Source organism: Hemiscyllium ocellatum, chromosome 16 (genome assembly GCF_020745735.1).
Source record: "Hemiscyllium ocellatum isolate sHemOce1 chromosome 16, sHemOce1.pat.X.cur, whole genome shotgun sequence".
Taxonomy (NCBI): domain Eukaryota; kingdom Metazoa; phylum Chordata; class Chondrichthyes; order Orectolobiformes; family Hemiscylliidae; genus Hemiscyllium; species Hemiscyllium ocellatum.
Window position 1 is genome coordinate 13,042,198 of NC_083416.1, and position 26,536 is coordinate 13,068,733.

Here is a 26,536-nt window from a genome sequence, read left to right on the forward strand (position 1 = left end):
TCAAAAACAAGACAAATTCACGATAAAACAAAGAGCTGCTTTGAACTTCATTCCCCTGAAGTTCAAAGTTGATCTCACTACAATGATTCTGGATTCAGATTCCAGTTTGTGCCATATTAGTTGGGTTGAACTGGAACAATAATTAGGGTGCTGGAAACTGACTTTTGGGGTTATGAGAGCTGGGTGATGAGAGATGAAGTAGAATCCAATCATCCTTGTTGACAAGTATACGTGTTGGATGTCAGATGAGCTGTGATCAGGCTCAGCTGCACTGCATTCCATGGCTGAATACTCATCACAGCTCAGTGTTAATGGTCAGATATATAAGATGTTACATCAGGAGGAGTCAACGTTTTCAAGAGGAGAGAAAACAGCAATAATGTAATTGATGACTTGATGTATTTATTCAGACATGCACATTCTCAAAATAACACCCCAGAGGAACTGTCAGAATAATTTGAACCATGATCTCACGTTTATTATTTAATGCCAGCCTGGTTCTTTGCAAATTGTTCACAATTTTCAAAAGCTATAGAGTAAGACTCTCAACTCTCTGGTTCACTTATTGGAAAAAATCAAGTTTCCCTTTTTTGTTCAAAAGCACACAGTAAAATTATATTAAATGTGAGCCTACCTACTTAAGCCATGATGAATTAGGGAAATGGGTCACTGATAGCTCCCTTCCTCCAAAAAAAAGTGTGCAAATTCTATCAGAGCTACAAAATGGCTTTTTTACTTTTGCTTTGTTTCATCATACAATTTAATGTAATCATTTCCACAAATCATAATTGTCAACTGAAAAATAACACTGTACCCCTCAGGCGTCAAAAGTCAAACGCGCCATATTCATCGTGCAACTCTGCTCTTATCTGTATCCTGCAGTTCATCCCACTTGTGACCCTTCAAGAACTTCAAAGGAATCAAAGTGTTCATAAAATCTCCAGTCTACTTCATTGAGCAGGTTAAGTACAAGCCAAAGTTATTCACGCACCATTCATCAGGTACTCATTAAATACTTTGGAAATGCACTATAAACTATGACAGTGCGATCACAGTTGCTGAATATCGAGCTACAAAAATTTTAATTTTTTTTTAAAAAGTCTGCTTGCAGCATGTACCTCTAACCATGCTTAAAGCTTCTAATTATATATAAATATAATACGTCAGTCAATCTAATTATTATTTCATGCCTACAAAACGTCTAGCAAAAACAACCTCCCCATCTTGCCATGGTTGTGTCTAATACTGTAAAGATGATGTGGCCACAAATTCATTAGATCCCTTCTTACAAAATGTCTCCAGACCTGCTTGTGAGAACATTACATTCGGTTTCTCTGTAAATGCATATCATTTCCTGCTTAAGCTGTCAACTTCAAACATAAAGCCATCGCCTACATTGTTTTAAGGCTTTAACATTGCTGCAGTATCACGGCAGGTTACAGTGACACTCTGCTTCATACAGTTCCCTTACATGGGCATTCGCCACCTCCATGCATTGTTTATTGAAACTCTACTGTATTAGACAATTGTTGATCTTCATCCTCACAAAGTTCTGCTGGATGTGAAAACTCAATTTTGCCAGCGTGAGAGCCATTTTGCTCACATCGATGTTCACCTATGCCTGGATTTCCAAGTGAACTGCAATCAGTATTTTGAGCTTTCTGTCCCACAAGACCATCTTCAGAATGGAGGGCTAGAACAGAATCATTACCAGCAGGCACATCCACTTGTCCAACCAATTCTTGCGTCGCTCTTGTCTCATTATGGGGCAATTGCTCTCCAGGCCCTTGCACTGTTGTTGCACCAACCTGCTGTCCTTGAGATTTTAGCTGCTGATGACAAAATGGGCACGTTTCTTGCACATATAGCCACTTCTTGAGACAGGCAGAGTGAAAGAAATGGCTGCATGGTGTAATCACAGCTGAATGCATATCCTAAAGAAAAAAAAATTCAATTTGGTAAGTAACAGCATATTAAAATAGGTCAAGATTACTTCGTTGTTTTTCCCTACTTTGTTGTAGTTAAAACAACACTTGCTTGTTCAACCTATGACTGAACCTAACAGGCCATTCTTCATGCGTGAACCAAGACTGCAAACGTTAACAGGTTATTTGTACAGGGGAACCATTATTTGAGATTGGACTCTTTAAAAATCTAGATTTAACATCCATGTGTTCATTCTTATGCAAGCACAAATGATGGCTGACAATTTTAAAATTCTTTCTTGCCCAGGATACTGAGGATATTATTATTGCTCCACAGATACCACAAGACCATAAGTTAAAGGAGCAAATTAGGCCGTTTAGCCCATCAATTCTACGTCACTACTTGTTCATGACTGTTACATTTCTCAACCTATTCTTCTGCCTTCTCCCCATAACCCTTGATTCTCTTACTTATCAAGAACCTAACTGTCTTAAATACACTCAATCACTTGGCCTCCACAGCCTTCTGTGGCAATTAGTTTCACAAATTAACCACTCATAGGCAGAAGAAATTCCTCATTTCAGTTCTAAAGAGTTATCCTTCACACTGAAGCTGTGTCCTCGGTTCCTGGTCTCTCCTACCAGTGGAAACGTCTTCTCCATGTTCACTCTACCCAGGCCTCTCAATATTTCGATGAGATTCCTCCTCATCCCTCTAAATTCCACTGCATAAAGACCCAGAGTCCTTCACTGCTCCTCATATGACAAGTCCTTCATTCCTGGGATCATTCTTGTAAACCTCCTCTGGATCCTGTCCAACGCCAGCACATCTTTCTTTAATTATGGAAAGGAAAACTGCTCACAATATTCCAAATGTGATCTCATGATAGTCTTACATAGCCTCAGCAGTACATTTCTGCTCTTGCACACTATGTCTCCTGGAATAAATATGAAAATTGCTTTTGCCTTCCTAACTTTCAGAATGAACCTGCTAAAGGGAATCCTGAACAAGAATTCCCAAGTTTCTTTTTGATTCAGATTTCCAAAACCTTTATTCTTCTTACCAAAGTGCACAACCTCTCACTTTCCTACACTATATTCCATCTGCCACTTCTTTGCTCACACCCCTACCCTGTCCAAGTCCTTCTGCAGACTTCCTGCTTCCTCAACCTGTCCCTCCACCTATCTTTGAGTCAACTATAAACATTGCAACAATGTCGTCAGCTCTTTAACATACGTGAATAGTGGACAGTGACTCCTACAGAGCTCCATTTATCATCAACTGTCATCCTTAGAAGTTCCCCTTTATCCAACTCTCTGCCTTCTGCCAGTCAGCCAAATCTCTGTCCAGCACCTTGTCATAGGCCTTCTGGAAATCCAAATAGACCACATCGGTTGGCTCTCCTTTGACTAACTTGCTCATTATTTCCTCAAAGAATTACCTGATTTGTCAGGGATGACTTCCCCTTGACAAAGCTATGCTGATTCAGCTCAATTTCACCATGTACTTCAAGTATTTCACAATCTGATCCTTAATTATAGGGTCTAAAATCTCAAAGACTGACATGCTAACCGGCCTATAATTTCCTGCCTTCTGCCTCCCTCTCTTCTTAAACAGGGATGTTACATTAGCTATTTTCTATTCCTCTGGAAACCCTCCTTGACTACCGATTCCTGAAGGATCATCATCATCATGTCTCCATAATCTCCTCAGTTATCTCTTTCAGAATTTTGGAGTGTAGTCTATTCAGCCCACCAAGACTGCCATGTTTTTCCAGCAACTTGTTTTTGTTTCAGATTTCCAGCATCTGAAGTTCTTTCTTTTAGTTAACTCAAGTAAACAGCTCTGATGTAAAATCATAAGGACAAACGTTCTTCGACAAATGAAAGACAGAGTCTGAATTACACCTTAAACTCTTGCACGCAATTCTTTGTATAGTCTATTATCAATTTTAAAAGCATAATTTTTCTATCTTCACTTAATATAAAAAGGAAATAGACATTGAGCACCTAAATACCTGTGATATTATTAGCAATGCACCACAACTTTAGTGGCAATTTGCTCAGAAATACATCAATTATATTAGTTTTCATCAATCAACATGAAACATTTAAGTTTATCAATTTAGGTAACAACTATATACATTAAAATGGAGTTGAAACAGTTTCTGGACAAAACATAAATGGAGTATGGATCCTAAGATTAACAGTGATGCCAATGTCATTATAATGAGGAAATGAAATACTTGTACTGTCCACCAAAAAAAATTAAATAATTCACATCTGTCAATCGTCCATTACAAGTTGTACTGCATTAACACAAGATTGAAAAATTAGTCTCCTAGAACGACAGGGCAAAGATGTAGATCCACAATATCCTATGTAATAAGCAGAAACAAGATTCATTGCTCAAACTATAAAGAGATGGAAAGGTCAAATGAAGTCATTCTGACAGCTTGAGAATCACCTGGAATGCAGATATAAGCATTAGAATAGACAGATGCTTACATAGGCCGAGCCAAAAAGAAATGCATAATATACTAATGACAATAATGGGGAACCTATCCTTGTTGTAATTTGTACAGCCAAGATGATCTTGGGTTAAATTCTATTGCTGCCTGCTGAGTACCCCAGACTAGAGTCAGGGAAGCAGAGAAACCTAAACTTTAAATATTGTTTCTAACCAGTGACTCCATAAATATGAACACAAGACAGTGAAAGGAAAATAAAGGGAGATGACATGCAAGATGAGAACAGAATGCCCTTCATAGATGAATAGACTGCAAACTGTCTACATTCACATGTGAAAACTGATAGTTAAGTTTAGTATCAGAGCAATGCCATTATCTATGGAATGGCAATTCGGAATACTCCAGATAAAGAAGCAGAATGAGTTGCAGTGGGAATTACAGTATTACAAGGAAACTGATGATCTAGCACTGTCCTAAATGAACCTCAAAGTTCCAAAATGCAGGCTATACTTTTAGAAACTCTAAAACCTGTCCTTCAGGTCACCTTCAATAAACAGCCACCTGTGCAATAAAGCCAGTGATTTTCAAAACCAATAGGTTTCTAATTTACATGTAATTCAATAGAACCTGCAACTCAATTAAGCAGCCATCTGCTAACCTGGAAACAGACGCTAGTTTGAAAAAAACTAACTGTTGTGAGAGGAGTATTGCAAATGGAACTTACACCTGGATTAAGAACTCCTCTCAAGCATACTTGTACTCACTGTTTAAAAATGTTTTGTTATGATTATCCTTTCAAAATTCATAAAGAAGACAGCTTGATACATTTCATAGGTTGGTTAATTATAATTGCACAACCAAGGCAAAACCTTATTTTTCTCAAAATGTTGACTATGTTATATCTGTCAGCATTAGAAACTCTTTTCAATTAATAAACATGCATTTTCTACTCTCTATGGCTGGAAGACCAAACTTTTTCTGATTATTATTAACAGACTTGATCGAATATTTCTCTTTGATTAGGGTGGTTGCTGTACATTTCAATGACTATACTGAATCAGTACTAACCAGCATGTTGCCCCAGTTCTTACACTTGTCTGAGAAAGCCAACAATTACACTCACCAACTTTGGACCCAAGCAAAGGCCCACATAATATAAATAAATCATTCAAGTCACTCAAACTGTTACTAAAATAAAACAAAATTACTTAGGGAAAAAAGTTTTGTTTGTATTTAAACTATTTTCATGGCATAAGTGACACTAGAAGGTGATGGAAGGAATTTTATAGCAGTTAGGAATTAGCAGAAGCTAATACACATACAGAACGTGAACTGAACATAAGGACAGCCAACTGCGATCTTCCTGAATGAGAGTTTAGGTACTAAAGCCAGGGTTTAAGTGCTGCACTGGTGCCATGCTACATACCTGGTAACAGATGGAACAAATGTCATTGTGCTCTTCAAGCTGCTCTTTAGTGGCAGTTGGCAGAGAGTTGATCTTATTTGCTGCATCCCTGCGGAGAAGAAAGCTCTTCCATCCCAACTGTGCTCGAAGCCAGACATTGAAGTAGGAATGGACAAAGATGATGGATGAACCCATCCACGTCCACTCCCCTAATATTGTCTCCGCTACTCCGTAAGCGACAACACACAAAGCCACCAGGAATTCGAGCAAGCGATATGTGCCATTCACATAGTAGATCACATCGTCAAGGTTTTCCATTGGTTCTTTACTGAATTCCTCCACCATAAAAAGGATATAAATGAAAAGTGTTCCAAGGACCTAGTAAAAGTGCAAACTTGTATTAAAGGATGATTTAGCATGACATCACTGCCGATATATTTTTAAAAAAAGCAACTCCAACTCATGAATTTGTTATTTATGAAAGAAGTATTTTATACTACATGTTGCTATTTGTCATTTGTCGGTTTGGATCATACTACTGTAAAATATTCAGATTTAACTGCATGCAAAATTGAAAATGGAATGTATCCATGTCATCCTGAGAGGGATATTGAATGATGTCCAGTGATGATTTGAGCATTTCCATTTTTGTTGCAGAAATGTTAGATAAACATTTACTTTTTTCATGACAGACTCCATTTATGGGTCATATTTTCATTACTCTTAGCTATACTACATTATCAACATACAAATTTTAAAACCCACTGAAACCCAAGGCAAAAATTGCTCTAAAAGCTTATTGGTTAAGTGTTAGGACCAGAAGGTGTTACTTTTCATTTTAGAAGATGAATGAATCTGTACTATTAGGGTTATTTTAAAAAGGCAGAATCACAGATTTACAGCACAAAACAGACCTTTGGTCCAACTCGTCCATACAGACCAGGAATCCTAAATTAATCTAGTCCCATTTGCCAGCACTTGACCCATATCCCTTTATGGGTAATCCAGGACGGGGGACGGGAAAAATTTCTGGTTGTTAGAGCTGCTTCTTTTTTTTGAGGTATTTTAGGTGTTGGAGGTGATTTCCTTGAATTCCAGGAGCAGCAATTACTGTTTTATACGCTGTTGCATTGTTTTGGAATGAAAAAAAAGTCAAAACTACAGCAGTTTAAAAGGGAGAAGAGCAGACAAAGGAAGCACATGGTGAGGACAGTGCAGGAGAGAGAGAAAACCTGCACAGTTACTGCCTTTGTTGTTTGAATTCGTGTATCCCTGGACATCGGAGTGCATCTGGGAAAATTAACAAACAGTGAAATTCACAACTAGTCTTGGAGGAACTGTTGGGTGAAGTTCACAGTACAGAATCAGATAAGTTAATTGTTGTTTTAAGTCTGTCCGAGAGAAAGGCTGCACTAGTGGGTACAGTGGATTCTTGATTATATGTTTTTGGAGATAAGTCTCTTGATTAAACTTAAATAGAAGCCATAGCTATTAATTTAACCTGGGGCAGTGTTTGTAGAGGAATAAGACGGTGTTATTTGCTAGTCTGTAGATTGTGAAGGAGCAAAAATGGCCTTTGCAGTGATATGTACTTCTTGTCAGATGTGGGAGTTTAAAGAAAGTTTAAGGGTTACTGCGGATTGTATCTGCCACAAATGCTGTTGGATGCGAATCTTATCAGATCGAGTGGATCGGTTGGAGAGACAGATAGAAGCGATGAGGAATTTGCAACAACAGTATGTGATGGATAGCAGTTATAGAAAGGGGGGAAAGTCTCAGATACAGTCACATAGATGGTTAATTCCAGGAAGGTAAGAGAGGTAGGCAGCTAGAGCAGGAGTCTTTTGTGGATATACCCATTTCAAACAGGTATGCTGTTTTGGAAAATGTAGGGGGTGATGGATTCTCAGGGGAACGTAGCACAAACAGCCAAGTTTCTGCTATTGAGACTGGCTCTAATGCAATGAGGGGTATGTCGGCTTCTAAGAGATCAATTGTGTTAGGGGATTCTGTAGTCCGAGGTACAGACAGATGTTTCTGTGACCAGCAGAGAAAAAACAGAACGGTGTGTTGTTTCCCTGGTGCCAGGATCAAGGATGTCTCAGAGAGGGTGCAGAATGTTCTCACGGGGGGATAGGGGCCCAGCAGAGGGTCATTGTCTACACTGGAACGAACAACATTGGAAGGGAAAAGGTTGAGACTCTGAAGGGAGATTACAGAGTTAGGCAGAAATTTAAAAAGGAGGTCCTCAAGGGTAGTAATATCTGGATTATTCCCAGTGCTACGAGCTAGTGAGTGCAGGAGTAGGAGGATAGAGTAAATGAATGCATGGCTCAGGAGCTGGTGTGTGGGAGAAGGATTCATATTTTTGGATCATTGGAATCTCTTTTGGGGTAGAAGTGACCTGTACAAGAAGGACGGATTGCACCTAAATTGGAAGGGGACTAATATACTGGCAGGAAAATTTGAAAGAACTGCTTGGGAGGATTTAAACTAGTAAGGTGGGGGGATGAGATCCAGGAAGATAGTGAGGAAAGAGATCGATCTGAGACGGGTACAGCTGAGAACAGAAGTGAGTCAAACAGTCAGGGCAGGCAAGGACAAGGTAGGACTAATAAATTAAACTGCATTTATTTCAATGCAAGGGGCCTAACAGGCAACGCAGATGAACTCAGGGCATGGTTAGGAACATGGGACTGGGATATCATAGCAATTACAGAAATATGGCTCAGTGATGGGCAGGACTAGCAGCTGAATGTTCCAGGATACAAATGTTATAGGAAGGATAGAAAGGGAGGCAAAAGAGGAGGGAGAGTAGCATTTTTGATAAGGGATAGCATTACAGCTGTGCTGAGGGAGGATATTCCCAGAAATACATCCAGGGAAGTTATTTGGGTGGAACTGAGAAATAAGAAAGGGATGATCACCTTATTGGGATTGTATTATAGACCCCCCAATAGTCAGAGGGAAATTGAGAAACAAACTTGTAAGGAGAGCTCAGCTATTTGTAAGAATAATAGGGTAGTTATGGTAGGGGATTTTAATTTTCCAAACATCGACTGGGACTGCCATAATGTTAAAGGTTTAGATGGAGAGGAATTTCTTAAGTGTGTACAAGACCATTTTCTGATTCAGTATGTGGATATACCTACTCGAGAAGGTGCAAAACTTGATCTACTCTTGGGAAATAAGGCAGGGCAGGTGACTGAGGTGTCAGTGGAGGAGCATTTTGGGGCCAGTGACCATAATTCTATTCGTTTTAAAATTGTGATGGAAAAGATAGACCAGACCTAAAAGTTGAAGTTCTAAATTGGAGAAAGGCCAATTTTGACAGTATTCGGCAAGAACTTTCAAAAGCTGATTGGAGGCAGATGTTCGCAGGTAAAGGGAAAGCTGGAAAATGGGAAGCCTTCAGAAATGAGATAACAAGAATCCAGAGAAAGTATATTCCTGTCAGGGTGAAAGGGAAGGCTGGTAGGTATAGGGAATGCTGGATGACGAAATAAATTGAGGGTTTGGTTAAGAAAAAGAAGGAAGCATATGTCAGGTATAGACAGGATAGATCGAGTGAATCCTTAGAAGAGTAGAAAGAAAGTAGGAGTATACTTAAGAGGGAAATCAGGAGGGCAAAATGGGAACATGAGATAGCTTTGGCAAATAGAATTAAGGAGAATCCAATGGGGTTTTACAAATATATTAAGGACAAAAGGGTATCTTGGGAGAGAATAGGGCCCCTCAAAGATCAGCAAGGCGGTCTTTGTGTGGAGCCACAGAAAATGGGGGAGATTCAAAATGAATATTTTGCATCAGTATTTATTGTGGCAAAGGATATGGAAGATATAGACTGTAGGGAAATAGATGGTGACATCTTGCAAAATGTCCAGATTACAGAGGAGGAAGTGCTGGATGTCTTGAAACGGTTAAAGGGGGATAAGTTCCAGGACCTGATCAGGTGTACCCGAGAACTCTGTGGGAAGCTAGAGAAGTGATTACTGGGCCTCTTGCTGAGATATTTGTATCACTGATAGTCACAGGTGAGGTGCCGGAAGATTGGAGGTTGGTAAACGTGGTGCCACTGTTTAAGAAGGGTGGTAAAGACAAGCCGGGGAACTATAGACCGGTGAGCCTGACCTCTGTGGTGAGCAAGTTGTTGGAGGGAATCCTGAGGGACAGGATGTACATGTATTTGGAAAGGCAAGGGCTGATTCTGGATAGTCAACATGGCTTTGTGCATGGGAAATCATGTCTCATGTCTCACAAAATTGATTGAGTTTTTTGAAGAAGTAACAAAGAGGATTGATGAGGGCAGAGCAGTAGATGGGATCTATATGGACTTCTGTGTAGCGTTTGACAAGGTTCCCCACAAGAGACTGATTAGCAAGGTTAGATCTCACGGAATACAGGGAGAACTAGCCATTTGGATACAGAACTGGCTCAAAGGTAGAAGACAGAGGGTGGTGGTGGTGGAGGGTTGTTTTTCAGACTGGAGGCCTGTGACCAGTGGAGTGCCACAAGGATCGGTGCTGGGCCCTCTACTTTTTGTCATTTACATAAATGATTTGGATGCGAGCATAAGAGGGACAGTTAGCAAGTTTGCAGATGACAACAAAATTGGAGGTGTAGTGGACAGCGAAGACGGTTACCTCAAATTACAACAGGATTTGGACCAGATGGACTAATGGGCTGAGGAGTGACAGATGGTGTTTAATTCAGTTAAATGAGAGATGCTGCATTTTGGGAAAGCAAATCTTAGCAGGACTTATACACTTAATGGTAAGGTCCTCGGGAGTATTGCTGAACAAAGAGACCTTGCAGTGCAGATTCATAGCTCCTTCGAAGTGGAGTCGCAGGTAGATAGGATAGTGAAGGTGGTGTTGGTATGCTTCCTTTATTGGTCAGAGTATTGAGTACAGGAGTTGGGAGGTCATGTTGCAGCTGTACAGGACATTGGTTAGGCCACCGTTGGAATATTGCGTGCAATTCTGGTCTCCTTCCTATCGGAAAGACGTTCTGAAACTTGAAAGGGTTCAGAAATTTTTACAAGGATGTTGCCAGGGTTGGAGGAGCTCAGCTACAGGGAGAGGTGGAACAGGCTGGGGTTGTTTTCCCTGGAGCGTCGGAGGCTGAGGGGTGACCTTATCGAGGTTTACAAAATTATGAGGGGGCATGGATAGGATCAATAGACAAAGTCTTTTCCTTGGGGTCGGGGAGTCCAGAACTAGAGAGCATAGGTTTAGGGTGAGAGGGGCAAGATATAAAAGAGACCTAAGGGGCAACCTTTTCATGCAGAGGGTGGTACGTGTATGGAATGAGCTGCCAGAGGATGTGGTGGAGGCTAGTATTCCTGATGAAGGGCTTATGCTCGAAACATCGAATTCTCTATTCCTGAGATGCTGCCTGGCCTGCTGTGCTTTGACCAGCAACACATTTTCAGCTGTGATCTCCAGCATCTGCAGACCTCATTTTTTGCTAGTACAATTGTAACATTTAAGAGGCATTTGGATGGGTATATGAATAGGAAGGGTTTGGAGGGATATGGGCCAGGCGCTGGCAGGTGGGACTATCTGGTCGGCTTGGACGGGGTTGGACCGAAGGGTCTGTTTCCATGCTGTACATCTCTATGACTCTATGTAAAAACAATGACTGCAGATGCTGGAAACCAGAGTTTAGATTAGAGTGGTGCTGGAAAAGCACAGCAGTTCAAGCAGCATCCTAGGAGCAGTAAAATCGATGTTTCGGGCAAAAGCCCTTCATGAGGAATACAGGCAGAGTGTCTGAAGGGTGGAAAGATAAATGAGAGGAGGCGGCTCCTTTCATTTGTCTTTCCACCCTTCAGACACTCTGCCTGTATTCCTCATGAAGTGCTTTTGCCCGAAAGGTCGATTTTACTGCTCCTCGGATGTTGCTTGAACTGCTGTGCTTTTCTAGCACCAGTCTAATCTAAACCCATATCCCTTTATACCTTTCCTATTCACACACTCATCTAGATGCCTTTTAAATGTTGGAATTGTTCCAGCCTTTACCACTTCCTCTGGCAGCTAAATACATTTATGCATCAACCTCTGTGTGAAAAAGTTGCCCCTTAGGACCCTTGCAAATCTTTCCCCTCTCACCCTAAACCTATGTCCTCTCGTTCTGGACTCCCCCAAACCAGGGAAAAACTCTTATCTATTTACCCTAACAATGCTCTTCATGATGTTACAAAGCTCTACAGGGTCATACCTCAGCCTCCGACACTCCAGGAAAATAGCCTCAGCCTATTCAGCCTCTCCCTGCAGCTCAAACCCTCCAAACCTCCAAACCTGACATCATCCTTGTGTACCTTTTCTGAACCCTTTCAAGTTTCATAACATCTTTTTATAGGAGGGAGACCAGAATTAATGGGTGGCACGGTGGTACAGTGGTTAGCACTGCTGCCTCAGAATGGCAGAGACCTGGGTTTCGTCCGGTTTCCTCTCAGTCCAAAAATGTGCAGGTTAGGTGAATTGGCCATGCTAAATTGCCCGTAGTGTTAGGTGAAGGGGTAAATGTAGGGGAATGGGTCTGTGGGTTGCTCTTCGGAGGGTAGGTGTGGACTTGTTGGGCCGAACGGCCTATTTCCACACTGCAAGTAATCTAATGTAATCTAATTGCACGCAATATTCCAAAAGTGGCCTAACCAATGTCATGCACAGCCGTAACATGACATCCCAACTCCAAAACTCAATGCTCTGACTAATAAAGGAAAGCATACTAAACACCTTCTTCGCTATCTTGTCTATCTATGATGCCACTTTCAAGGAACTATGAACCTGCAGTCCAAAGTCTCTTTGTTCAGCAACACTAATGTATTTTGCAGTTACAGTACTCAGAACTAGAGAGAACATGAATTCTGTAATCCAAGTGGCTTTGCTCAAAACATCACTGGACATCATTCAATATCCTTCTCAGGATGACCTATCCCATTAGAGATGTGCATGAGAGGTGTAAAGGACATTATAATTTCTTTCCACTAGTTGTTATCCCAAGTAATCATTTTGAACCACTCCCTTCAGGGTGAGGTACAGTTGCAACACACAATGCTGTGGGAGATATTTAAATATTTAATAAAAAACATTTAAAGGCATTTGGATGGGTATATGAATAGGAAGGGTTTGGAGAGATATGGGCCAGGTGCTTGTAGTGGGACTAGATTGGGTTGGGATATCTGGTCAACATGGACGGGTTGGACCGAAGGGTCTGCTTCTGTGCTGTACATCTCTATGACGCTATATCACTGTTTCTGGAATTATAAACATAAATGAGTATGCTTGGTCAATGGTTAGTATTTGACTTTTGAAGGGTATTTTACATTTCCGAAACACAAGTAAGGTGGTAGAATAGCTTGGTTATTGAACGATGAGATCAATACAATACTGAAAAATGAGTTTGGTTCAGAGGTTGGAAACCATAGAATCGGTTTGAGGGAGTTATTGGTGGGAACATTGGAAAAGCCTCCTGATTGTTACTATTCTGTAGGACAGAAGATAACTCAAAAGAACAGGGATTTGCAAGAAGGTACTGTAATAATTATGGAAAATTTTAATCTTCACACAGATTAGACAAAGCAAATCTGCAAAGGTAGCTTGGAGAATAAGTTCACAATGTGTAATTGAGCAAGTTTCCCAGAACAATAGGTTCTGTAATCATGAAGGAACAGTCTACTTTTGACCTGATAACGTCAAAGGATTTAATTATTCATCTCAAACTGAAAGGAACCACTTGTTAAGTGTGATTATAACAATGTAATTTTACGTACAGTTTGAGGGCAAGAAAAATAGGTGGGAAACTGCAGCCTTAAACAAATTACAATTACATATTACAAGGTCTAAAGCAGTCTGTTTTTTGATTGTTCTAAGAGCAATTTTCAATTTCACAGAAACAGAAAATAGAAACAGTAGTCTGCAATTTGGCCCTTTGAGCATGCTCCACCATTCAATATGATCATGGTTGATCATCCTACTCTGTATCCTGTTACTCTTTTTGAACCATACTCTCTGATCCCTTTCACCCTAAGAACTATATCTATCTCCTTCTTGAAAATAATGTTTTTGCCATAACTGCTTTTTGTGGCAAAGAATTTTACAGGCTCACCACTCCGTGTGAAGAAATTCCTCTTCATCTCAGTCCTAAATGGCCATGGTTCTGGACTCCCCAGTTATTGGGAACATCCTTCCTGCATTTATCCTGTCCTGTTAAAACTTTATAGTTTTCTATGAGATAACCCCCTCATTCTCCAATGCTCCAGTGAATACAATCCTAACAGATCTGGTCTCTCTTCAAACATCAGGCTTGCATTGCAGGAATCAATCTGGTAAACCTTTGTTGGTTGCACTCCCCTAATAGCCAGAACATCTTTTCTCAGTTAAGACCACTATATTTGCACACAATACTCCAGGTGTGGTCTCACCAAGGCCCAGTACAATTTCAGAAAGACTTGCCTGCTCCTGTACTCAATTCTTCTTGTGATGAAGGCCACCATATATTTGCCTTCTTTGTTGCCTGCTGAACCTGCATGCTTACATTCAGCAACTGGTATACAAGGACACCCAAGTGTTGTTGCATGTTCCCCATTTCTCAACTATTGTCATTCAAATAATAATCCACATTCCCGTTTGTGCAATCAGAGTGGATAGCCTCACATTTATGCACATCATACTTCATCTGCTGTTTTTGCCACTCACCCAACTTGTCCAAATCACACTGAAGTATCTCTGCATCTCCCTCAGAGTTCACTCTTCTGCCTAGCTTAGTATTTTCAACTTTGCAGATGATGCAATTTAAGTCCCTCGTTTAAATCATTAATATATCTTGTAAAATGCTATGGTCCAAACATTGATCCCTGTGGTGCCCAAACAGTCACTGGCTGCTACTCAGAAAAATACCTACTTGTTCCTATTTTTCCTTTGCTATCTGAGAGCCAGTTCTCTATCCATGCCACTATACCACCCCAATCCCATGCACTTGAATGTTACTCATCTCTTGTGGGTCCATTATCAAATGCTGTCTGAAATCACAAGTTAACCACATTCACTGGTTCTCCTGAACAATTCTATTAGTTATGTCTTCAAAAAATTTTAACAGATTGGTCAAGCATAATTCCCTTTCATAAATCCATGCTGAACCTGTCTGATCTTGTCACTGTTTTGCATGTGCTCTGCTATTAAATCTTATATAATGGACTCTAACATTTTACTTACTACCGATATCAGAGTATCAGGTGTTTAATTCCCTGTTTTCAACCTAGCCCTTTTTTCTTAAAATAGTGGGGTTATGTTACCAACACTCCAACCCATAGGACCTGATCCATGGTCTATAGAATCTTAAATGATGACAACCAATGCACCTACTCTACCTGGGGATACTTCTGAAATGTTGGGTGTTGTAGATTTGGTGGCCTTTAATCCCATCAACTTCCCCATGATAATTTCCCTACCAATATGGATTTCCTTCATTTCCTCTCTGCCTCAATACCCTGTTTCCCAATGTTTTGGGGACATTACGTTTGTCCTCTTTAAGGCAGAATAAAAGTATGTATTAAATTATAACTTCCCCTGTTACTGATTGTAATGGATCTTCATTTGTCTTCGCTAATCTTTTTATCTTCATACATGCAGAAACCTACAGAAGTTTCTGCAATCAGTTTGTCTGATCCCCCGAGCTTAGTTTCATACTTCATATTTCCTCTCCGAACAAATCCTTTTGTCCATCTTTGTTGAAATCTAAACTGCTCCCAATCCTCAGGTTTGCTGCTATTTTTGGTCAATTTCTATGCCCCTTCCTAGATTCTAATATTATCTCTAATTTTTCTTGTTAACAGAGGTCAAGTCACCTTTCCAGCTTTATTTTTGTGCCAGACAGGAATTAATTGCTGCAGCTCGTCCACTCACTCTTTAAAGTCTGCCATTGCCTGTGCTCGGTCATCCTTTTCAGTAAACGTTTCACAATTTATCATAACCAGCTCATGTCTCATATCATGATACTCTAGTTAAATTCAGAACCCAAGACTCAGAATTAACTATGTCACTCTCCATCGGAATGGAAATTCTATCATATTACTTCCATTCTGCTGTAAGGGGCATCACACCACTACCTTGCCAATTATTCTTTCCTAATTGCACAATAACCAGTCTAGGATGGCCTTCCTCTCATTGGTCACTCAATGCATAGATTTAGAAAGCCATCTCGCACATGCTCCAGGTATGCCTTCGCTACAGTGCTGTTTCTGATTTGCCTTGCACAATCTATATGCAGATTAAAATCTGCAATAATTACAGCTGGGAGAAAGTGAGGACTGCAGATGCTGGAGATCAGAGTCGAAAAGTGTGGTGCTGGAAAAGGACAGCAGGTTAGGCAGCATCAGAGGATCAGGGAAGTCGACATTTTGAGCAAAAGCTCTTCATCAGCAAGTACAGCTGTACCTTTATTGCTTGTGGTTCTAATTTCATATTTAGTGCCTTCTCCAACATTTTCATTTTTGGTTGGGGGTCTAGAAACAGTCCACAGTATCGTTTTCAACCTCTTGGAATTTCCAAGATCTAGCTATAGTGAGTCCACTCTACCATAGCTTCTATTCCTCCTCACTATCATTTTAATGTCTTCTTAAACCAGCAATAACACCCCACCTCATTTTCCTTTGTCTGTCCTTCCTAAAAGGTGAATACTCCTGGATACTCAGTTTCCATCCTAGGTCACCCTGCACCACGTTTCTGTAATCCTAACTATATCATATCCATTTCTCTATTTGCACAACTTTACTGTGATGCTCCATACATTAAGATACTAAGTCTTAAGTGCTATCTTAATTTTTTTTTATCCTATTCACATTATTTAACATTGTGGCTTGAAATTTCTACCCATTACTTTTGTGAATTCTATATTTTATTTTTGCCATTTCCCTCTCTACTCTCACTGTTTAGGTTCCTACTCCCCCTGACATTTTAATTTAATCCCTTCCCAACTGCACTTTGGTTACCTTCCCCTTAGATCATCTTCCAGCCTAGTTCTGGTGCAACCTGTACTGCTTCAACAGGTCATACCTCTTCCAGAGCCAGTACCAATGCCCCAGAAATCCTACCCCTTGCACCATCTTACTTACTGAATTTCTTACACTGAACACATTTTTGCTGATTTGATTTGCCTAATCCTAATGAGTTTGAGATATGCAGATGGCAGTGACTTCCAAAATTCAATGTGCCAGCATGCCAACTGGCACTCGCAAACTCTTGGAACAGTTATACAACTTGCAACTTAGAGGGAACACATATGAATATATGAAGGGTAATGATAGATTTCTTTTTCCATTTACAGCATGTGGATTTTGCTTCCAAGGCCAGCATTTGTTGCCTGTCTCCCTTTGAGCTCAGTGGCTTGCTTGGTCACCTTAAAGAGCAGTTAGAATCAATCACATTGCTGTGGGTCTCAGTCACATGTAGAACAGGCCACGTAAAGATCACTAGATATCCTGCTTCCAAGGAGACAGTGGGTCATAGCAATGCCTGTAGGCTAGTAATTCAGAGACCCAACCCCATTCTGGGACATGGATTCAAATCACACTGTAGCAGCTGTTGGGAACTTAAATACAATTAACTGGTAAAATCTGGAACTGAAAGATAGTTATAGTATTTCTCGCCCATGCTTTATTGCCCAGAGGGCAGTTGAGAGTAAACTATTTGCTGTGGTTGTGGAATCACAAGTAGGTGATGATGGCCTAGTGGTTCAGTGGTTAGCACTGCTACCTCAGTGCCAGGGATCCAGGTTTGATTCCACTCTCGGGTGTGGAGTTTGCACATTCTCCCCGCGTCTGCATGTGTTTCCTCCCACAGTCCAAACATGTGCAAGTTAGGTGGAATAGTCTGGAGACACAAGTAGGCAAAGATGGCAGATTTATTTCCCTAAAGCATATTAGTGAACCAGGTGTGGTTTCCTGACAATCGGCAATGGTTACATAGACAACATCTGCCATGGCAGGATTTGAACCTGGGCCCCTAGATTAATAGTTGACTAATAGAATCGCTACATAGTGTGGAAACAGGCCATTCGGCCCAACAAGTTCACACTGACCCTCCTAAGAGCATCTCAACTAGACCCATCCCCCTATCTTATCCCTGTAACCCTGCATTGCCCATGACTAATGCACTCAACCTACATATCCATGAACACCATGAGTAGTTGAATAGATTTTTCTCAGGAGGGGAGTAAATAATGGTGATTCCCAGGATTCAGTTATTATAATTATTTCTGTTTTCAATTTATATTAATGACTTTGACTTGGTAGCAAAGGGTATAAACAAAACAGAAGTTGCTGGAAAAGCTCAGTAAGTTTGGCGGCATCTGTGAAGAGAAATCAGAGTTAATGTTGTGTATCCGGTGACCCTTCCTCACAACATTAGAGTAAGCATCACCAGACCCGAAACATTAATGCTGATTTCTCTTCTCTGATGCTATCAGACCTGCTGAGCTGCTTTAGCAATTTCTGTTCTGTTTTTGATTTACAGCATCCACAGCTCTTTCAGCATAAACTTGAAATTTGCTGATTACATCAAACCTGTAAATGAAGTAAACACTGAGAAAGATAGAAGTAGATTTGAAAAGAACAGGTGGGATTTATAAAAAGACGTTTTGTTATGGGATGCGCATGTCACTGGCAAGGCCAGCTTTTGTTGCTTATCCATAACTGCGCATGTACTGAGTGACTTGCTAAGCCAGTCTGAAGGCCACTTTAAGAGTCAGTCATATAGATCCGGAATCACATGAAGGCCAGACCAAGTAACAAAGATGATTTCTTTCTCTATCAACGGTCAGCGAACCAGACGGGGATTTACAATTGAAAAACATCTCTCATGATAACCATTATTGAGACTGGCTTTATATTCCAGAATTTTTTAAAAATTGAATTTTAAATTCCAATTTGAACCCATGTCCCCAGAGCAACATGATGATTCACTGGATTAAGAGTCCAACGACACTACTGAGGCTGGGGTATAAATTATGACCTCCCAGCCTTGAAATGAGCATAGCAGACCCATACAGCCCTGACTATTGTGTCCTGATATAACTTGGGCCCTGGACATGGCCATTGGACAACCATTTCTACCACTGAAATAGCTCGTCTGATAACAGATAAAATTCAATGCAGCCTAGTGTGAGGTGATATATAGCGTGGAAGAATGGAGTTAGGCAATGCCCGCTAAATGGTATAATTTTGACTCAGGCATTAGAACAAAGAGATATGGAATGTTTGCCCATAGATTTCTCAAGATGGCAAAACAGGTCAATAGATTGACTAACAAAATATATATAATCATGGGCTTTGCAAATAGAGGTACAGGTGGCATCATTAAGGTACACTAAACTACAGAACATCAACTGGGGGATAGCATTCAATTGGTGCAGCACACTTCAGAACTTCATGAAAGCAGTACCGAACTGTTTTGGCATTGTGATTCTATCTTAGAACTTGAACAGAGTGAGATTTGGGGGAAAGGTAGGCAGAGGTGCTGAGAGACAGTTATGACAGCGTTAGAGCTCAAAGTGTGGCAGTGGAAAAGCACAGCAGGTCAGGCAGCATCCAAGGAGCATGAGAATCGATGTTTCGGGCATAGGCCCTTCGTCAGGAAGGTTAGACCCGTACAGCCCTGTGTCTGACTTGAGCCCTGGACATGGCCATTGGACTACTGTCTCCTCCAGTGGAATGGTTTGTCAGATAACAGATGAAATTCAATGCAGCCTAGAGTGAGGTGACGCATAGAGCAGAAGAATGGAGTGAGGCAATGCCTGCTAAATGGTACAACCTTGATTGGGGCACAAGAACTAAGAGATATGGGGTTAGAGCGGTCAGGAGGAGAGTGGAGACTTGTGGGAGGAGAAGACAGATTTGAGGGGTCTGGATGGCTGGTGACATTTTTGAGAGTAGAACAGAAAAGCAGTGAGGATGAGCAAAATTCTGTTACAAACTTTCTTTATTAAAAGTTTGACTTTTATAGGTTGCTTTGGAGCAGAAATCAGGTTTCAAAGACTACCCAGCTAGGCCTTGCCACCATTAAGTTGACACAAGCATGGACAAAGGTCTCAGTTCTTAGCAATCAAATCAAGCAACATGACAGTCATTCTCCTTCAGCCTGCACCCTGTGGCCCATAGTTTGGAAAGCCATGCTTTAGAAACGACACTGAAGAGACTTTCCGAAGTGATTCCAGGGACAAGGAATTACAGTGGTATAGATAAACTGTGACGGTTAAAGTTCTCTCCTTGGACCAGAAAATGTAAAAAAAAGTCATTTAAATTCATGAAGGGTTCAGATGGAGGAAATGAACTGATTCTAGTGGTTGAAAGTTTATAACCACAAAGGCACAAGGAAAAGGTGATTGACAAAGGAACATCAGGCTGAGGACAAAAGCTAGGTTTACGATTTGAAACGTCTGATTAGGTGGTTGCTTCAGATTTATTAGATGACTTTAAAAACAACTGGATAAAAATGTAAGGGAATGGGGAAAGGAAGGAAGAGTGGGATTGACTGAACTGCCAGATCTGATAGTTTCAATTACCTCTATATTATTCTAAAAAGCTATATTATTTTATGACAAGACAGATGACATATCAAATTCAGTTTAGTTGAAATGAAGTGCTGTAGGACACCAAGTCAGCCATTGTGATTTCTATACTGCACTTGCTACTATGCTACTTTCACAAGAGCTCATTGGATGTAAAGCACTCTAGAATATTCTATGGAAGTGACTGATACCGCAGAAATGCAAATGCTTAGGACGGTAAAGTGTGATTAGTAATTAAATTTCCTTCTATATCAATGGTGTAGAGGAGGACTTCCTGCAGTATGTGCAAGGTGGTTTACACGATCACTATGCTGAGAAGCAAACAAGAAAACAGGTCATCCTAGATGGGGTATTGTCCAATCAAAAAGGAAGAATTGACAATCCAGCTAGTCAAAGTCCCTTGGGACAGCGTGACCATAACATGATAGAATTCTTCAAAGTGAAGAGTGACACAGTTAATTCTGAGACTATGGCCCTGAGGGTCTTTTTTCCAAATGACAGCCAGTGACTAGTGGGGTACTGCAGGAATCAGTGCTTGGATCTCAGCTATTCACAATTTATATTCCTGATTTAGATGGCAGAATGAAATATAATGTTGCCAAGTTTATAGATGACACAAAGTTGCAAGGAAGGAAAAACTTTGAGGAGGATGCAGAGATGCTTCAGTGATATTTGGACAAGTTGAGGTTGTGGCAATGGTTGGCAGATGAAGTATAATGGGGATACACACGAGGTTCTCTCTATTGGTCACTAAATGGGAAGGCAGACATTGTCTGAATGGTGAGAGATTGGGAAAGGAGAGGTCGCAATGATACCTGGGTGTTCTTGTACAAAAAGTACTGAAAATAAATATGCAAATACAGCAAGCACTGAAGGAAGAAATATGTTGGTCTACATAGGGAGGGGATTTGAATACAGAGCAGGGATGTCTTACTGCAATCGTACAGTGCTTTGGTGAGACCACTCCTGGAATGTTGCGTGCAATTATGGTCTCCTTATCTGGGCATGAATGTCCTGGCTGTGGAAGATTTACTAGACTGTTTCCTGGATGGTAGAGCTTACGAATGGAGAGAGATCGGATCAGTTAAGACTATATTCAATGGCATTTAGAAGAATGACAGGTAACTAATAAAAGTCTATCACATTCTAATAGGCCTGGACATCATAAGGCAGGATCCTCAATAAAATGCTTGTGTATATCAAGACGCTGTTCAAAGCGTCAACCTCATTTCTTGATAAAAGACCACTCCCCACGGTATTGATGGCAAATGAAATAGAAGATCACATTTCATTAATATAATAATAGTGCAGTCATGTTAAGAGAGACCTCATGGATTTGTTGAAATACAATAGCATTTTACCCATTACCTGTAAGGAAGTCAGAACACTACTGGAGATGATGATCAGAAGCCAGAAGTCCATTTGGAAAAATTGAGAAATCATGTAGGCCATATAGGCAGGGAACACCAACAGGAACAAACACAGACTGACGGCTCGAAAATGTTTCCACAGACTCCTGTAATAAAGCAAATAAGATGTTTTTATGAGACATATATCAAACTCAACTATTCTCAGAAGCCAGAGACTAGTTCCATTTTTGAAAAATTAATACAACTTTATTAGAATGCTTTTCCAGGACACTTCTACTACAAAGCTGTAGATAGTGACAGGGGTATCCAAATGGTGCTGACGCTTGGTCAATCAGTCCACAAGATCAGGGCATCTCAGTCTGATTTGCATTTGTAGTCTTCATTTATTATATGTTAGGATAGCCAAACTGCAGATGCTATCAACTCCCAAACAGCGAGAGAGTGAGAAAAACAAATTTCCAACTGCAGAAAAGCTGGGGGAACAATTGTTGAAGACCTGAACCACCCAAATGTCGGATGGGAAAGAAACAGACAGGAAAGTACAGAGGGCACAACATTGTTGAACTTCTTTGCTTTTTCCCAGTTAGATTAGATTGCTTTCTTTAGTAAAGAGCTAACAGAGGACAACAAAATAATGAGGGGCTTGGACCAAGTGGTTAGGGAAGATCTGTTTTGCCCAGTGAGGGGACGCAATAGTGGGTGCCAGGAGATGCAGATTTACAGCGACTTGCGGAAAGATGAGAGATAATGATAGAAAAACTTTTCATCCAGAGGGTGTAGGTGTCTAGAATTCACTGCCTAGTTTGGTAGTTGAGGCAGAAACCCTCAACTCATTTGAATGGAACTTGGATCTGTTTCGGAAGTGCTGTAACGTACAAGACAATGGACATGATGAGCTGGAAAGTGGAATTAGAATGGGTGGGGTTTACTCTGTCACCTCAGACATGATGGGCTCAATGTCCTCTTTGTGCTGTAAATTCTCTGTGGTTCTTCTGACGGACAAAGCCAAGGCTCAACAGATCTAACTTCAATTGAATAGCTGTCATTCTGCAGCTTTGGAATTGCTATTTGTTAAGTTGTAATTAGCTAATTTTATTAGTTCACTGGTAAGGCATTTAGTTATTGAACTTAAATGAAGTATTTTTTTCTGTACAAGTCATGCTTTAATGCACTTTGTAATGCAGCCTGATTAAAGGGTCAGATGAAATAATTCAAATGGCTCCATGTAAATGCGTGCTGGCTGATGTAATGAACTCCACTCATCAGGAAAATAGTGTTGTCTAAAAGCATTTTTCAAAAATACACATGGATATAGCTCATGTCATGGGCTTTACTCTTCACCCAAGGGTGATTAAATGTCTTCCTCCTTTCTCCCTTAAATACCTTCATATCTTTATGGACTGCTGACTATTGTGCCTATCATATTAAATACGGAGGTGAAGTAATTATTATATCTGCCATTTTGTTTTCAGTGTCAGAAGGCAGCACTATAATTTTAAGTGCGCGCTGTTCATTAGGTATTATGGTAATACAAATTTAACTAATTTGAAAATCTGCTTTTATGCAGAGATTTGTTACAAATACCATCTGTTGCATACTTTGCAGTTCAGCAATTAACAGGCTGGGACTTGAAAATACATTTCGTGTTGATTCAAATTTAAATATAATTAAGGTTCATAAAAAAAAGTTCTTGCTCTGTTATCTTGGATTTTGCTTTAAATAAAGTACCTGCATGAGGAAACATGATTTTGTACAAGAAAAGACAAAAGACAATAATAGACAAACCAGTTAAGGTTCATACTGGGTATATTATGGTATTTAGGAATCCACTGTCCCTCTTGCAAGTCTTGGTCATCTGGGATTAGCACGATGGTATGGGAAATGGTCTGAAAGTTTCAGATGGAGGGCACTTAAGGTATGGGAAAAGCCTAGTTTTCACATTCCAGGTAGTCATCAACTCAAAACATATCACTCAGAAAATAAGTTCCGGTGGAAATATGAAACTCAAATCATTATGTCAAGTCAAGTCTAAGCAAACTGTCATGTCGTAAAGCAATAAAGCAGATAAATGGCCTGGAAGTTTTCATAGCCGTTATAAACAAATTGTCAGCATAATTATGGAAACAAACTTACACATCTTCTGCATCCTGGCACCATGTGCAGTCCTTGAAACTTAAGATAAAGTCATTGGGAAGAAACTGATAGACAATGACAACAAAATAGCAGAAATAATAATTACTTCACCTCAGTGTTTACAGGTTGTTCTGGTATAACGCGCGTTACGTCAACTTGAATTGGTTATAACATGATTGATGAATTGTGAAGAGTGTTTGGATAACGCAAACTTTTTACTGAACAGGTATAGCGATTTTCTATCGTGATCTTTTATTGCATGCTTTCTATAGTGCAATTTTCTATAGCACAGGGATGCAAAGGAATGCAATTGCTGTGTTAATGCAGAACGACTTGCGCTCGGAAGACTCATATGATGGGTCAATGTTAGAAAGGATCCACAAAAGGTATAGACATATTTAAGGTAGAACGGAAGGAGGACTTTTAAGCACACTTGAAAAAGGACCCAAATTGTATTCATGTGCATTAAAAAATGTGAGGGAGGAGATATGAGAAACATTCTTTCATCTTTTCAGAGAAAATTAGGGAAAAGAATAATACCAGAGTGACAGACAGCATATGTGATTCCTAAATGCTGAAGGAAAGCTGGTAAAGTCCAATGGTATTGATTTTTAACTCAATGTCAGTGGCAGGAAAAATAATGGAACCTTTAAATGAAAAATAAAATGACATATAGGATCAATATCAAAGTAAGTGTCATTTTTGACGAGTTTCATCAAAATCTTTGGAAACGTTAACTAAGGATAAACAATAGTGATACAGCACATTAAACACATGTTTATTTCAAAAGGCCTTTGCTACACTGCTGTACAGGAATCTCATGGCTAAGGCTGGAAATGTGGAATCAGAAGATAAGTAGCATAAAGAATATCAAAGCAGTTTCAAAAATAAACAAAAAGTAGTTTGGGTTAAAACTATGAATGCTGAATTTACATCCGCTCATCAATGAGATGAACAAGGGTTCAGGAGTTGAAAAAATAATTTCAAAATTTGCATGGGACTGGGGACCTGGTTTAAAAATATTGAACACTGGAGAAAATTTGCCATCTTTTGGCCATATAAACCAACAGACAAAACTTCCCATTTTAAGTCCACAGACTACTGAAACAAGTCAAAAGTTGATGACATAACAGGTTCATTGTCCTGATTAGGATATGCTAATATGGGAATTAAATGGGAAAAAGATAATCAGAAAAAAGCTGGTAACAATCAGAACTATGTGGAAGAGATCCCTTTTTACATATTAACATCAGATTTGTCAGGATAATGGTGATATTGAAGATAAAATTCAGGTGTGCTCCAGAATCACAACTACCAATCGTAATGGTTTCAACAAGACTTCAATCTTCTGAAAAGTCTAGCAAGAAACAACACTTTAAACTGATCAGTAGTCAAACGATAGGATGGTTCACAAGTCAGATAGATGCGTTCCTCGGGTAAGTGACTCTCCGGGGTCAAAAAACAACCTGCAGCTTTCATTATCTTTAAGTTTCAAAGTAGATGCAAGCCTAGAGTTCAAGTTGCAGGGTCAAACTAGATTCATACTAAACCAGTGTAAAGTCAGGACAATTTAGTTAATTGCTTGCCGGTTACTGCAAAAGACACTGGGCTCCAACCAGAGTAGGAACAGGTCAAAGTAATTCTTGTTTAATTCTACAATCTATTGCTTACATTCTTGCATGTATTGATCTTTAATTGTTAACAATAAAAATTATTGCTCTGCCACAAATTCTGGATTTAAACCCCATCCGCTACGGAGATGTGTCATAACATGTCCGAACAGTTTAATTAAAAATATTTGTCTGAATGGGATGGGTTTTAGAGGTCTTGTGGTGCATTGGTAGCATTGGATCAGAAGGATCAGACTCAAGTTCCACCTGTCACAAAGATTTATCATAACATGTCTGAATGGATCAATTAAAATAATTAAGGAATTTTGTGAAGCAGCTCTGTTCTCCCAGTTCTGTTTGTTTTTCTTCACAGGCAGAAGTGTGTGTTGCTGGCAAGCCGACATTTATGGTTTGTCTCGAGCTACCCTTGAGAAAAGGGTGAGCTGCTTTCATGAACTGTTGTAGTCCATTTGCTGTAGGTAGACCCACAATGTCCTGAGGGAAGGAATGTGACCTATAGACCCATAAGGACTGCATTCAAATCCCTCAGATGTAATGACCAGAAAGGCATGTCATGAGACATCTGAACAAACTGACTTAGAAGAGTATCAGTATAAATGGTACTTGTCTCAAACCAATTGTCCTACCTTCCATAAATAAAGACACTACAGGGGAAGGAGGTTACAGCTCATTGAGAACTGCAAGAGAAGCAGGAAGGCTGAAATAAACTATAAGTATAACTTGAAATTAAAATCAGTATCACTGAATCAAGCTGCAGAGGGAGCTTGAGTAAAAATATTAGACTACAGGTCAACAAAGTCACAGAAAGCAAATATATCACTGAGATTCAAGAACAGAAGATATCTGTCTAGGAAATTATGTAAATATGGCACTTTGGTTAGATCATACCTGTAAATGTATTGTATTCAATTCTAGTCTCCAGATTAGAAAAAGAATTGGATGCACCCATGTATAAAAAAGATTTACTGAAATGATATCAGATGTGAAAATTGATGTTTCTCAGGTAAGATTGAGTAGGCTGAAGCTCTTTCCT

The 26,536-nt window shown here is 39.9% G+C and overlaps 1 protein-coding gene across 1 annotated transcript in view; it reads right to left on the reverse strand.

Moving 5' to 3' along the window:
• Positions 1-397: 397 nt before the first annotated feature.
• rnf145a (ring finger protein 145a) overlaps positions 398-26,536 on the reverse strand; it is a 139,327-nt gene continuing 113,188 nt past the window's right edge. The window contains exons 8-10 of the mRNA XM_060837043.1: positions 21,738-21,885; positions 5,823-6,179; positions 398-1,934 (exon numbers count right to left, since the gene is read on the reverse strand). Coding sequence (XP_060693026.1) covers positions 1,500-1,934; positions 5,823-6,179; positions 21,738-21,885 — 940 coding nt within the window. The 3' untranslated portion in view covers positions 398-1,499. The remainder of the gene's footprint in view (positions 1,935-5,822; positions 6,180-21,737; positions 21,886-26,536) is intronic.